The 14,704-nt window shown below is 46.5% G+C and overlaps 1 protein-coding gene across 1 annotated transcript; it reads left to right on the top strand.

Annotated features, from left to right (window-relative positions):
* The first annotated feature begins 435 nt into the window (after positions 1-435).
* Positions 436-13,255, top strand: PIGT (phosphatidylinositol glycan anchor biosynthesis class T). The gene is made up of 12 exons (XM_053394089.1): positions 436-636; positions 1,403-1,580; positions 2,790-2,917; positions 4,150-4,250; positions 5,073-5,159; positions 5,484-5,571; positions 5,668-5,765; positions 6,766-6,931; positions 7,228-7,428; positions 10,221-10,386; positions 10,686-10,769; positions 12,137-13,255. The coding sequence occupies exons 1-12, from the start codon at positions 465-467 to the stop codon at positions 12,387-12,389; spliced, it is 1,722 nt and encodes a 573-aa protein (XP_053250064.1). The 5' UTR covers positions 436-464; the 3' UTR covers positions 12,390-13,255.
* Positions 13,256-14,704: the final 1,449 nt, after the last annotated feature.

Below are 14,704 nucleotides of genomic sequence, written 5' to 3'. Positions count from 1 at the left end.
TAATATAATATAATATAATATAATATAATATAATATAATATAATATAATAAATATAATATAATATAATATATTAATATATGGCATGTAAAAGGATATTAAACGAAACGAGGATCAAGCTACAAACAGCATGTCGGCTCCCCCCCCCTCCTCCTGCTGCTTCTATTACCTTCTGCCTCTGTCTGGGCACATGGGGCGCCCAACCTCAGCCACTGCAGAAACCTGCCCCTGCAAGCTCCTTCCGGCATCCCTTGCCTCCGACCCGGAAGCAGATTTCCGAACAACAACAAGGCAACGGGAAGTGTCGCTCTAGCCTCGTCTCTGTCCCTTCCTGAAAAGCCTACATTGGCTCACAGGGTGAGTGGAGGCGGGGTTCCATGGAACCTCCTTCCTCTGCTCCCCATTGGCTAACGCGCCCGAGGCAGTGGGCGGAGCTGCTCCGCTTTGCCGGGAGCGCAGCGGAGGAATGGACCCCCTCGGAACGCTGCTGCTGCTGCTCCTCTTGGCGACGAGCGGGGCGGAACAGCCGCGGGATTCCCTGCGGGAAGAGCTGCTGCTCAGCCCGCTCCCGTCGGGGGACGTGGCCGCCACCTTCCAGTTCCGGACGCGCTGGGATTCCGACTTGCAGCGGGAGGGCGGTAAGGGGCGGGGCCTGTCGCAACAGAGGGGTGTTTTTTTGGGGGGGGGAGCGAAGCATTATCTGGAAAGGGGGTCCCTGTGAACCCCGGAGACAGGGCTTCTCCTGCGCCAGTTGTGTGGGGTGGGTGGACTACAATTCCCATCAGCCCCAGCAAGCATGGCTAGTGGCAAGAGGTGATGGGAGTTGTAGTTCCACAACAGCTGGAGAGCCAAAGGTTCCCCCTCACACACCTGATGCCTTTTCTTTTTGGGGTTAAATAAATAATTAAATCCATTCTGTTGTAGGTGCTTTATAGTCGAGGTTCTTTCATTGCGGGGGGGTTGGACTCTTGGGTTCCTTTCTAACTCTACCATTCTGGGATTCTAGCACATGAAGGAAAGACCACTCTCCCCTCCCATGTTTTCCAGCAACTAGTATCTGGAAGCACAGCTGCCACCGACTGCGGGGGTAGAGAGGATCATGTCTAGTAGCCATTTGGGGAGCGGTGGGGACTCTGAACTGCCAGGGGTACAAGCCAGTCTCACTGGGAAAGCATAAAAGGCCTGAGGTAGCAAATGGAAAATGACTGCAGCAAAGGGTCAAGGAACCTTGGGTAATAATAGATTTAGGGATAGGCTACTTACTGGGTGACTTGCATGGGTTCCAGCAGAACTTGCAGCAGCATTCCTCTTAAATGGAGCAGGAGAAGGGAGTTGGGCAGGTGGAGAGGTTGATGTGAAGATATGCTGTTGTAATGCTTCTATTTTTTCCCCTGCTCCTTACAGTCTCTCATTACCGGCTATTCCCCAAAGCCCTTGGCCAGCTCATTTCCAAGTACTCGGTGCGCGAATTGCATCTCTCCCTCACTCAGGGCTTCTGGCGGACACGGAGCTGGGGACAGCCTTACTTGCAAGCTCCGGCTGGGGCTGAGCTCTGGGTTTGGTTTCAGGAGTCTGTCTCTGAGTAAGTAAGCCTGAGCTGATTTTACTTGGTTGAAGGGCTTTCTGGTAAATCATAAGAAGGCTGTTGCACTCTACTTTTCTCGCCCTCCCACCTCCTCATGGCATAAGTGCATAAACAAGATAAATGTCAAAGGTCCATTCCATGAAGGCAATCATATGGTTTAAATGAGCAGACGTTGTTCTTTCACCTTCAAATTCTGATGTCTCTTGGGTCTTATTTTGCATTGAATGATTTTGCCAAAGGCTGCCAAGGCCCACTGGGACATCCCAACACCTAAATCAGTGGTAGCCTCCAGAAGGGCCATAGTTCTTCTCCCTTGCTGTTTCATCATAATAGGCATTGGGTGGTGGACCCTGGGGTGCCAATTGTAGCCCACTAAGCTTCTCTGTCTGGGTCTCAGGACTCTCCGTGCAAAACAGCTAATTTTCAGGCCATACCCCTCACAGTCCCTGCTTCATAGCCTCTTTGAGTGCTTTTTTGCCAGACTGGAATGCGCTCTTGGAGTCTGATAATACCTCTTGCTTGCTTGGATGAAGGAAACAGTGGTGTGTGTAGAAAGTTTCCCACAATGCAAAGGTAAAATGTGTGTTCATTTCTCTGTCCACTTTTGCCCCTGGCCCCACCCACAAGTATGTGGCCCCCAGAAGGGAATGCAGTTCTTGTCCTAGAAAAGGTTCCCATTCCTGGAGTAGGTCATCAGGTGCTACATGGTGCTTGCAGCTGTGGGTTGTGAACATGGCTCATTTCCATATACAGTGGTACCTTGGGTTACGAACTTAATTAATTCCGGAGGTCCGTTCTTAACCCGAAACCGTTCTTAACCTGAGGCACGCTTTTGCTAATGGGGCCTCCCGCTGCTGCTGTGCGATTTCTGTTCTCACCCTGGGGCAAAGCTCTCAACCCGAGGTACTACTTCCAGGTTAGCAGAGTTTATAACCCAAAGTGTTTGAAACCCGAAACGTTTGTAACCTGAGGTACCACTGTACTAGCGCTGCCGTGTTAATGTAGTACTGAAGCAAAGCCCGAGCTATTCATTATTTTATTTTATTTTTGAATTTTATAGAAAGCACCTTCCACTAGAATGGCACCTGAAGTGATGTACAACTGCAAACACAGTCTATGACTTGAAAACACATTTGCTTTCCAAATGGCATCTTGCAAGTTTCAGGCAAATCATTCACAGTAAATGTGTATATTTTTCATCTTCAGCGTTGACAAAGCTTGGAAAGATCTCAGCAACATCCTCTCAGGAATATTCTGTGCCTCTCTGAACTTTATTGATTCCACCAACACTGTCATTCCAACAGCATCCTTCAAACCTCTGGGATTGGCAAATGGTAAGAGATTGGGCTATTCTGGCCTGGAAGGGTTTGTTTTGCAAGAAGGGGCATCACTGAATTGCAGCTTGTTCTAAATACTTTAATGACAAAGAGTTGTGTCCAGAGTAGCACTTAAGTTGTCCCATCAGTGCAATGTTATCCCCCCCCATCCCCTGTGCACCCCCTAAATATTTTCTCTGGGTTCCCAAACCCTCTGGCACAGATTTGGTGAGAGTGCAGGGTGCATGCAGAGGAAGGAGAGAGAAAAAGCCGCCCAGAGTGGCTGAGGGGGACCCAGCCAGATGGGCGGGGTATAAATAATAAATTATTATAAAAGTCATATTGTACAAGTGGGAATCCTTGTGTTGTTGGCATGTATTAGTTGGTGAAATTAAAAGGAGACCGGAACTTCATAGAAACACCCAAATATCTTGTGGCAGCTTAAAAATTAACAAATGTATTCTGGCATAAGATTTTCAGAAAGTTTTGGGGGTGCTGAAAGGCTCAACGTTTTTGGAACATCTGCCCATCTCCTTGTTCGTTATCCTGATTAGGGTTGCTGGTTTTGTAATTGATCTGTGTTTCTTGAGAGCATTGTAAGGATTGTTTGGGCTGACTGGGTAATAAGAATTAATTGGAATTGGGCCAATGCCATAGGTTTTGACTTAGTTTTTAAATGTGTTTATTGATTCTCTTTGACTGTTTTGTTTATATTACTTTGAACCATTAGGATAGCACAGACAATAAATCAATAAATAAGTGGTTTGTGTGATTATAATACCTAGCTTTTAATAGTAGAATCAAAGAATTGTAGAGTTGGAAGGGACCATGAGGGTCATCTAGTCCAACCCCCTGCAAAGCGGGAATCTCTTGCCCGACTTGTGGCTCAAACTCACATCCCTGAGATTAAGAGTCTCACGCTCTACAGTAGTTCCAAGTATTCCATGCATGTGACCTCAGTAATCCTTAAAGGAATTCAATTTAGTAGTACCCTTTATGTCAGATGCCTGCTTTTCTTAAGGCTAGCTAGTGAATTCATGGCAGAGGCAAGATTTGAAGCCAGGTGATTTCTAGAAGCTGACTTCCATCATCATATTGAGAGCATTTTATTTTATTTTAAATTTTATATACCACCAATGGGCACCCAATCATTTCCTGGAAGTCACCATGCTGGCTGGGGCTGATGGAAATTTCACTAACATCAAGAGGAGGAGGGCCACATGTTCTAACCCTTCCTCTCCCTCCTTCAGTTACAGACCACCATTTCCTACGATATGCCGTCCTTCCCCGTGAAGTTGTCTGCACTGAGAACCTCACACCCTGGAAGAAGCTGCTGCCATGCAGCTCAAAGGTGAGGCACATTCCTGTGATCATGCAGGTGGAGCCTTGAACCAACATGTGTCATTGCTCTGGATTCCCTCATCCTAGCCCCCCCCCCCCCCAAAGCTTGCACATCTGAAGCTTTGGGGCCTTGTTCTCAATTGGAGCAAGAACTCTGGAGGAGAGTGAACTATGTGTGCACTGTTGCATGGTGCTTGGGCTTGTTTCTAGCTATTGTTGTTTAGTCGTGTCTGACTCTTCTTGACCCCATGGACCAGAGCACGCCAGGCCCTCCTGTCTTCCACTGCCTCCTGCGGTTTGGTCAAACTCATGCTGGTAGCTTCGAGAACACTGTCCAACCATCTCGTCCTCTGTCATCCCCTTCTCCTTGTGCCCTCCATCTTTCCCAACATCAGGGTCTTTTCCAGGGAGTCTTCTCTTCTCACGAGGTGGCCAAAGTATTGGAGCCTCAGCTTCACGATCTGTCCTTCCAGTGAGCACTCAGGGCTGATTTCCTTCAGAATGGCAAGGTTTGATCTTCTTGCAGTCCATGGGACTCTCAAGAGTCTCCTCCAGCACCATAATTCAAAGCATCAATTCTTCGGCGATCAGCCTTCTTTATGGTCCAGCTCTCACTTCCATACATCACTCCTGGGAAAACCATGGCTTTAACTATACGGACCTTTGTTGACAAGGTGATGTCTCTGCTTTTTAGGATGCTGTCTAGGTTTGTCATTGCTTTTCTCCCAAGAAGCAGGCGTCTTTTAATTTCGTGGCTGCTGTCACCATCTGCAGTGATCATGCTCTATACTACGGAGTAAAAGTTCAGCCGTATTTTCTTTTTTCTTCCTAGGCTGGCCTGGCTGTTCTGCTGAAGGCTGAGCGCTTGTTCCACAGCAGTTACCACTCCCAAGCTGTGCACATCCGCCCCATTTGCAGGGTGAGTCCTTGAAGTATTTGGTGCTGTGTCATTAATTGGTGGAAAGAGCTGGAGACAGCATCCCCAATCACCTATGATCTGCCAAAACCTATGATCACATTTCACAAGCCTTACCTTAGGGCAGGCATCCCCAAACTCAGCCCTCCAGATTTTTTTTGGGACTACAACTCCCATCATCCCTAGCTAACAGGACCAGTGGTCAGGGTTGATGGGAATTGTAGTCCCAAAACAGCTGGAGGGCCAAGTTTGGGGGTGCCTGCCTTAGAGCTGCCCTTGCTCCTGCTTGAAGCCTGCCATTTCTGATGCTTTGTCCTTCTCTCTCAGGATGCCTCATGTTTGAGCATGTCCTGGGAGCTCAGACAGACCCTCACGGTTGTCTTTGATTCCTTTGCCAGCGGCCATGGAAAGAAAGGTAACTCAAATCGCCCTGCAGCACATCACCACTCTGCTATGGTTACAGTGGTTTACTCACTTCTTAATAATGACCTTTGTGCCAATCTCCCACCAGATTGGTCCCTCTTCAAGATCTTCTCCCGCACTCTTACTGAAGCGTGCCCACTGGCGTCTCAAAGCAAAGTCTACGTTGACATTTCCAGTAAAGGCCAGGTAACCTATCCTTTTCCCAGTAACCTTCCAATAGGACTAGGACATCAGGACCTTTAGGAGATGCCCACCTTACTCAGAGCTCTCTCTGGGTGAACGAAGCTTGATGGAAACCCCGGATGTAACTGAGCAGAATACAGTCATACCTCGGGTTACAGCTGCTTCAGGTTGCGTTTTTTCAGGCTGCGGACTGCTGAAACCCAAAAGTACTGGAATGGGTTACTTCCGGGTTTTGGCAGTCATGCATGCGCAGAAGCGCCGAATCGTAACCCACGCGTGCGCAGGCGTGCTGCTGCGGGTTGCGGACGTGCATCCTGCACGGATCACGTTCACAACCTGAGTGTCCACTGTATATATAATCGAGAGAGGATTTAACCAGATGCTTGCGGTTCTTTAGGTGCTTTGTGTCTCCAGTAATGTTACAGAGTCTTGAGAGTAGTAGTTACTCAAATAATCTCCATGTGTATATCCAATGCATGGATAATGGAATGGGACCCCCACCCCACTGGCTATACCCTCAAACACCAGTATTTAACAGTGATTGGGAAGAGAAACTACATGCCTGCATCCATAAGCATGTAGGTTCTTCACCTAATTAGGAACCCTCTGCAATTGTGAATATAGGCTTTCTTTTCAGTTGTTGTGCTGGGTGCACAGATTGCTTCTTTCTGGGTGATATCCAGTGTTAGTTATACTCAAGAGTAGATCCATTGAAATAAATGAACCTAAGCCCTTTGCCACCCTGGGCTCCTTTTGCAGGGAAGGGTGGGATATCGCCCTCTGCATTTCAAAGTATGTTGTAATGCGCTCTGCAGAGATGTGTTTATCCTGTAAAACAGGCCAGAAAGCTTTTAAATAAATATGAGAATTGAGGCCAGTTGAAGGTAGTCTCCCCCACGTACCCTGCCCACGTGCTGAATATACACAAAAATATGATATAGATGGGCTGGTTATCTTTTTGATGGCTAATAATGATTTTGCTTTATTTTGTTTATGTTTCCAGGAGAAAGAGTTACTTGAAGTTTCCCCAGCTCCCTTGTCTGTACATGAAGCATCCGTCCAAGGAGACAGGAGAACATACGCAGTCTATGATCTCCTGAACCCGGGACTTTTTAATGGCTCTCGCAGCCTCAATGTGCAACTAAAATGGAAGCGCCCTCAGGATGGCTGTGAGTTATCAATGGCTTTCCTGTCTCTAATGTGTTGTCCTCTCTTAGATCACTAGAAAATGGACATTCTTTGAATGCGAGAGACTTGTGCTGTGCATCATTTAAGCTTATTCATTTATAAACCAGGACACATCTAGTGGTAGTCACAGCAGAAAAATAGTACAGCTACTTTTCTGCTGGGACTGCTGCCAGACTTGTCTTAGTTCAGAACTCACATTATCCCAGAGATAATATTCTTGCATTTGGTGGTGCTCCTGTAGTTTGACTCCTAACCTGGTTTCATTTCCTTCCTGCAGTGGATCTGGCAGTACCTGTGCTCCATGCCCAGCGCTATGTGAGTGGCTATGGCCTCGAGACAGGAGAAATCAGCACCCTAATCTATAACACACACCCATACCGAGCTTTCCCTGTGCTTCTGCTGGAGACTGTGCCCTGGTATCTGCGACTCTACATCCACACGCTGACCATTATCACCAAGGGCAAGGAAAACAAACCAAGTAAGAAGGAGCCTCCTAGTAATACACCATTTCCCAGCCTGATACCCTCCATATGTTTGAGATGGCAACTTCCACCAGCCCCAGACAACAATGCAGTGAAGAGCTTCTGTGTGTCAGTGCAGGCAGCTTTCTGTGTTCCAATATATGTACTGGATCATGTTCTAAGCTGATAGGCCAGGGAAATGGAGCAGATTCAGAAAGGGAGGCCTGAGTCCAAAAGCACAAAGTTTTGCCTTCATATCTATACCCCTTAAGGACATGCATACATATTTATACCCCTTAAGGAGCATCTCTTAAGTACATCTGGCATTACATATGCATTTCGCAACAACTGGATATGCAGGCTAGCCGTAGTAATTTGCTTTTTCTATGTGTTCAGTGATTTGGCTTGCTGAGCTCCAAAGCCCATCCCCACCCCCCTTTTGATGCAGTTTATCAATAACCTATGTAATAATAATAATAATAATGAATTATTTATATCTCGCCCTCCCCAGCCGAAGCCCGGCTCAGAGCGGCTAACAACAATAAAAGTAACACAGTTTACATAAAATCACAATCAATTAATTGAAATGCATTCTAAAATCAATTCATACTAAAATCAATTCAAAATCAAATTAATGGCAACCATTGGGCTAGAGTTCTTTGTGGATTACCGAAGGAGGGGTCAGACTGTGCCTTGGCCAAAGGCCTGGTGGAACAGCTCTGTCTTGCATGCCTTGCAGAAAGATGTCAAGGTCCCGCAGGGCCCTAGTCTCTTGTGACAGAGCGTTCCACCATGGAACTGAGCTGAAAAAGCCCTGGCTCTGGTTGAGGCCAGCCTAACCTCCCTGTGGCCCGGGATCTCCAAGATGTTTTTATTTGAAAACCGTAAGGTCCTCCGTGGGACATACCAGAAGAGGCGATCCCTTAGGTACAAGGGTCCTAGGCCGTATAGGGCTTTAAAGGTTAAAACCAGCACCTTAAACCTGATCCTGTACTCCACCAGGAGCCAGTGCAGCTGGTATAGCACTGGGTGAATGTGATCTCGCAGTGAGGCCCCCATAAGGAGTCTCGCTGCGACATTCTGCACCCGCTGGAGTTTCTGGGTCAGTCTCAAGGTCAGCCCCACGTAGAGTGAGTTACAATAATCAGTCTGGAGGTGACGGTCGCGTGGATCACAGTGGCTAGGTCAGGGCGAGAGAGGTAAGGAGCCAAAGCTTAGCATGATAATATACCATGGTAGGGATGTAGTAGCAGAAATGTGTATTTGGAAGGCTTTGTGTAAGCCGTAAATGTTTGACTTCCTTAAAAGGAAATGAGTTTTACTGGTGGCATTTGCAGTCACTTCTCAAGGAGAAGTGAAGCATGTTAGTCTGTTGATGGTTTCTTATATTATTTGTTTACTTCCATGTGCTTTCCCGAGGTTCTGAGAGCCCCACACTATGTATATTTATTCAAAAGAAGGTCCTATTTTATATAGTGGGTGTGCATAGGATTGCAGCTCTGGACGCGGGTGGCGCTGTGGGTTAAACCACAGAGCCTAGGACTTGCCGATCAGAAGGTCGGCAGTTCGAATCCCCGTGACGGGGTGAGCTCCCGTTGCTTGGTCCCAACTCCTGCCAACCTAGCAGTTTGAAAGCACGTCAAAGTGCAAGTAGATAAATAGGTACCGCTCCAGCGGGAAGGTAAACGGCATTTCCGTGCACTGCTCTGGTTCGCCAGAAGCGGATTAGTCATGCTGGCCACATGACCTGGTAGCTATACGCCGGCTCCCTTGGCCAATAAAGCGAGATGAGCACCACAACCCCAGAGTCGGTCACGACTGGACCTAATGGTCAGGGGTCCCTTTACCTTTACCTTTTAGTGCAATCTTGTGCATATCTATTCCAAAGTAAGTTCCATAGAATTCAATGGGGCTTTCTCCCAGGTAAGTGGATGTAGGACAAGGGTTCCCTGCTATTAACCCTGCTGAGGCCCCTGCATTAGCTGTTAAGCAGGGAGCTTCTGACAGAGAAAAGGGGCATTGATGCGGTGCAAAGCTTGCAGCTGCAGCTCCTTTCTCTGCAAAAGCTGCTGCAAAAAAAGTAGAGGGGGGAAATGCTTCAGCAGAAAGGTAGGCCTTTGTTCCTTGCAAATGTGCAAAAAGTGGCCTTGCAGCTTGCAGTTGCACACTTACAATTTTGAGGATGCAATTGCATTTTAAAACTTAAAGCTATGAATAGCTGAAAGGCTATGCTTGCAGTTGAGCTGCGCATTGAGTAATTTGCATTCTTCTGCTAGGATTCCTGAGATCTTCCTGCCTTTTTCACAGTCAGAACTAATAAAGGGTGCTATAGAGCTGCTGCTTCTTTTTAAAGAAACTTTGGTTAAAACAACAACAGAAGGCAAATGGAAGGTGAAACTTGAGTGGTTATGAATTATATATGTCTCTGTTCCCATGGGAAATGGCTGTGTGTTTGTGAGAGATTGTAGATGGATCTGGCCTCATCCACCACTGGAATGCAGCTTTTATTGGTAATGCTGCCTTTGGCCAAAAAAGGTTCCCCGCCCTTCGGATACGGGACTCCAGTTTTTACATACAGTATTCCGACTGATCTCTGTGCATAAGAGCTCGTATTCCAAACAAGGGAAATGGAGGCGTTTGGAGAAATATTTTGTGATCCGAGTTTGTTTTCCTCCCCAGATTTCCTGGGGAGATCAGTCGGGCCTAAGTTAAGAGTGTTCCTCAGGGCATTATGTAAACATTAAGGGAGGGTTTTATTTATTCATGTTGACCCAAGTGGTGTGCGATGATAGCATGTCTTTGGTGCTAGGTTACATCCACTATCAGCCAGCTCAGGACCGACAGCGACCCCATCTCTTGGAAATGCTGATTCAGCTGCCGGCAAACTCTGTCACAAAGATCACCATCCAGTTTGAGAGAGCCTTGCTGAAGTGGACAGAATACACTCCTGACCCCAACCACGGGTTTTATGTGAGGTAAGGCTGCAGCTGCCCTCGAGCCACTCGCCATCAGTGTTTGTCGGCCCTGGGTTTGGCTGCGTTGCATCCCTTGTGACCAGGTTCATAAACCCTCTCCCCTCCAAGAGGGACCCATGAAGGGATGGGAAACCTATATGGATCTCCAAATGTGGTTGGACTCCAGCTCCCATCAGCCCCAACCAGCATGACGAGCAGCTGGAGATGATGGAAACTGGAGCCCAGCAGCTTTTAAAGGACCACAGATTCTCCATCCTTGGGCTGAAGCTTTACGTAATCTCTTTTTGTTTGGTTTGTAGCCCATCTGTTCTGAGTGCCCTAGTGCCCAGTGTCATTGCGATGAAAGAGGAAGATGAAGATCAAAGTCCACTCTTTGCTTCACTGTGAGTGCATTTGATGACTACAGAGAAGGGTGGGAATGAGATGTGTGGGATTGGTATTGTACTTCTGTTGATTATTGGAAATTGCTAGACCACCATGACAGAAGATATCAAAGACTTTTTCATGAACTGTTTTCAGAAATTACAACTTCGGTTAATCTTAAATTTAGTTCTGAACTGAATGTAAATTTTTGAGCAGATTCAAGAAGTAAATTATTTATTTGGCTGCTTCTACACTGGCATTTACTGTGAAATAGCCATGCTTTGCTGATCTGCATTTTACAGGGCAACCACATGATGTCATGAACAAAACACCCTCTTCACATTTTTCCTTGTTCAGTTTGTTCTCCCACCCCTACTTTAAAAATTGTATTGCTTCCCCTGCCTTCAGATCAAGCACTCAGCAGAGTAGCTGTGCAATTTCCCCAGGTGTAAATGGGTTATCGCGCTCCTAATATAGCATGTCTGTTTTGTTTCTTTTTCTCCCCTAAACTGTAGCAGGGGAGGCAATCATGATTTGAAGTGCAATGAAGGGGAGGGAAAGGTAGTATTTAACCCTTTCACAACAAACATTGGTCTCAATGAAAATCTCCCTTCCCGCCCTGGACATTCATGGTTGTGGAAAAGGAGACTGCCTGCTGGGGACTCAGCTACATTAGTCAAAATATAGCGTTATAAATGCATTATGAAACCAGATGACATAGTAGAGCTGAAATCACAACTCAAATGATATTTTCAATTGTGAACTTTGCAACGGTTTTTTGCAGAGCATTTTTATAGCTGTGTAGATCTAGCCTTGGTTTCAGAGTGTCAGAAATCTGGAAACAGAGTTGCCGTTATACTTCCAACTTAAAACCAAATAGCAGTGATCAGTTCGTGCTGATTTTGTAAGCAACTTTTGGATTCAAATAGTGTTAAGGTTGTGGTAAGTTTAAGGTTGTAAGGTTGCATGAGACAGAGGCATTGGCCAAAGTTGCAAGATATTGGACTTCTGCATGCTGCATTGCAATGAAGGCTCGTCTTCAGACCTCTCCACAAGTATGGGATGCATGGAAATGTGTGTGTATGCACATGTAGTTTTGCAGGGGAATCTGTATAGAGGGAATTGCAGAAGACGGAAAACCAGTTGAGTTCTTCATGTGGCACAGTGTCTACGGGGTGTTGCTTATTTGAAAAGCACTTGCGCATCGAAACCTTTCACATGAATATTCCATTTGTGATTTGCAATTTGAGGCTGCCTTCAAATATGTGGCACTCCTTCACTCTTGCCTAATCTCCTGATCTGATATGCTTGGAGACAAGGGTGGTAACACATCATTATCTGAATCAGCCCTTAGAGCTCTGCTGATCTCCTCCTTCCTTTCCCCCAGGTTTCCTTCCTTGGACGGCTCCAGCTACTTTGTGCGCCTCTACACAGAACCGCTGCTGGTGAACCTGCCGACGCCAGACTTCAGCATGCCGTATAATGTCATTTGCTTGACCTGCACAGTGGTAGCTGTTTGCTATGGCTCCTTCTATAACCTGCTGACCAGAACCTTCCATGTAGAAGAACCTAACAGGGGAGGCTTAGCCAAGCGACTGGCGAACATAATCCGTAAAATGAGAGGCGTCCCACTTCTTTGAGGGCAGGCGATACAGCCGCTTCGTCAAGGATCTCTACTGCCAAGACTTGCTGGGACAAAGCTGCAAGAAGATAGGTGGGCTTAAGGCAGATGTAACACCTGTTTTGCCCTCTAGTTCCTTCACAGCCAATAAATCTGCTGTTTGTGCCTGCCTGCCACCAGCTAGGGAAGCAATCACTGGTACTGGGACTGCAAGAGCAAAATGCCCAAGGATGAAGCTTGCTAATTTAAGGGGAACTTCCATTTGCCGGAAAAACACTGGAAATAAACTTGACCTGTTTCTGAACTATGATCACCTTGGCCTTGCTCAAACGCTAGAGCCTGCACCACTTAACTCACCAACCTGTTTTTCATTTTCTTCCACAGCAACTGATTGCTGTGCTAATTATCCTTTTTTGAGCTGTCGTGTAATGGATGTAGTTGGAACGCTGAACCTTTTTTCAGGTCAGAGAAAAAAAGCTCGCAGAAAAAATGCTTGGGGAAATGGCAAAACCGAAGGCAACTAGAGAGAGTGCAACAGAGAGAATAAATAGCATTTTAGGCCTCAGACTATCTAATTTTAGCATGCTGTCTCTTGCTGTTTTGGAGAAGAGAGTGAGGATATGAGGAGGCAGCTATAATTGGGAAAAGAAAATTGCTAGGGGGGGTTCATTTGGGACTGTGGGGTTTGGGGTGGTCAGGCTGGTCACAGGGGACACTATGAAATAAAAGAGAAACCATGCTGTGTGAGTCGATACCAACTTGATTTGCGTTCGTATCTGCTGGTGATGGGAATAACCACTGTTTGCTGCATAAGAGAGGAAGAAGACAAAAAAAAGAACTGTTAGAGATGGATAAGGAATTCAATAAATAAATGCTGTGTGGTGATTATGTCTTCCGTGACACGGGTTTTAATCAACTTTGTACTTAAAATGTCCCCTGGTAGCTATAGGTGGCCAGGTATTCCATGCAGGTGAATGCATAAAATTACATTCAGGTAAGTTACTAGGCTGGCACTGGTGGAGGAAAAACAGAGAGCCTCACACCTCCAATTTGCTTTCTGTGCTTGCTGGCTGTAGAGGATAGTGTCAGATGATGACAGGGTAACAGGGCTTAGTGAACTGGGGGAGTCTGTGGCAGAGAGAAGTCAAGAATCGGGGGCAGAAGATAAAGCAGGTGAAGAGGGAGGCCAAGAGGCAATGAGTCAGGCTGGTGAAGAGTCACAAGTATCTCCCCCTCCTGCGACACGCTGCCCACCTGTCTCCCAGAACCAGGAGAGGGCTAAAATGGTTTGAGCAGCGATAGGCTGCGTGTAGGCACAGTCTCTGATTGCTTGGGAAAACCCCTGGAGAGGAGGAGGGGACTTAAACAGCTGTGGGGAGGTGGGAACTTTCAGACTCAGCAACTGATTTCATGGAGGAAGACCACAGGGAATGAGCTGCTGTGCCTAAGGAGTCTGACACTTAGCCAAGTCTGTGGAGATCGTGGTTTTGTTTTGTTTTGGTAATAAAAAGTTAACTCCTTTGTGAACTCTGTGATTACTAACTGGCACACTGTGACATATAGCAAGCCCATTCATGACTCCCGAAACGGTTTGAAAACCAAGGCTTCCTGTACTCAATCAGAAGTTTGACTTCCAAAAAACATTTGCAAACTGGAACACTCACTTCTGGGTGTGCGGTGTTCGGGAGCCAAAACGTCCGAGTACCAAGGCGTTTGAGAACCAAGGTACAACACTCTCTGATTTAATGCCTTTTTTCTGATCTTTTTCTAGTTGTGTGCAGTGTCTCCTCCTAACCAGCAGGTGTTCCTAAATCACTATCATAAGTAGCATTTGTGGAACACAGGAAACTGCTTTATACAAAGTCTGACTTGCTGCATCTTTCTCAGCATTCTGTTGTACACCAGCAGTGACTTAAGGATTTCAGAGGATTTTTACCAACCTTACCTGTACCTGACAGGGGTTCAACCTGTGTCCTCCTGCATGCAAAGCATCAGCTCTAGCACTGACTTACAGCCCTTCCCCATCCCTATTGTTTTCCACCATAAATATATATTTATCTTGGGGACTCTTATTTTTTAGCACATGCATTTTACAATCCAGCTAGTATTCATGCACAAGGCTGGGTCGTACAATGAAGTGCATGCATACCATTGAGTTCAATGGAACCTAGTCACAGGGAAGCATGTGTAGGTTTGCAGCATTAGGCTGTGCAGAAATGTTGCAAGACTTGAATGTCCATGTCTTTTGCCATGGTGAAGATTCAGCAGTCTGGAAAAGGCAAATCTGATTGGGTGCTCCTAGTTGGTACAGTAGTGCACAAAATGTGAGAAACT

The sequence above is a fragment of the Podarcis raffonei genome, chromosome 6, assembly GCF_027172205.1.
Source record: "Podarcis raffonei isolate rPodRaf1 chromosome 6, rPodRaf1.pri, whole genome shotgun sequence".
Classification (NCBI taxonomy): Eukaryota; Metazoa; Chordata; class Lepidosauria; order Squamata; family Lacertidae; genus Podarcis; species Podarcis raffonei.
The sequence above is the reverse complement of the archived record's forward strand: the minus strand, read 5'-3'. Positions and strand labels throughout refer to the sequence as shown.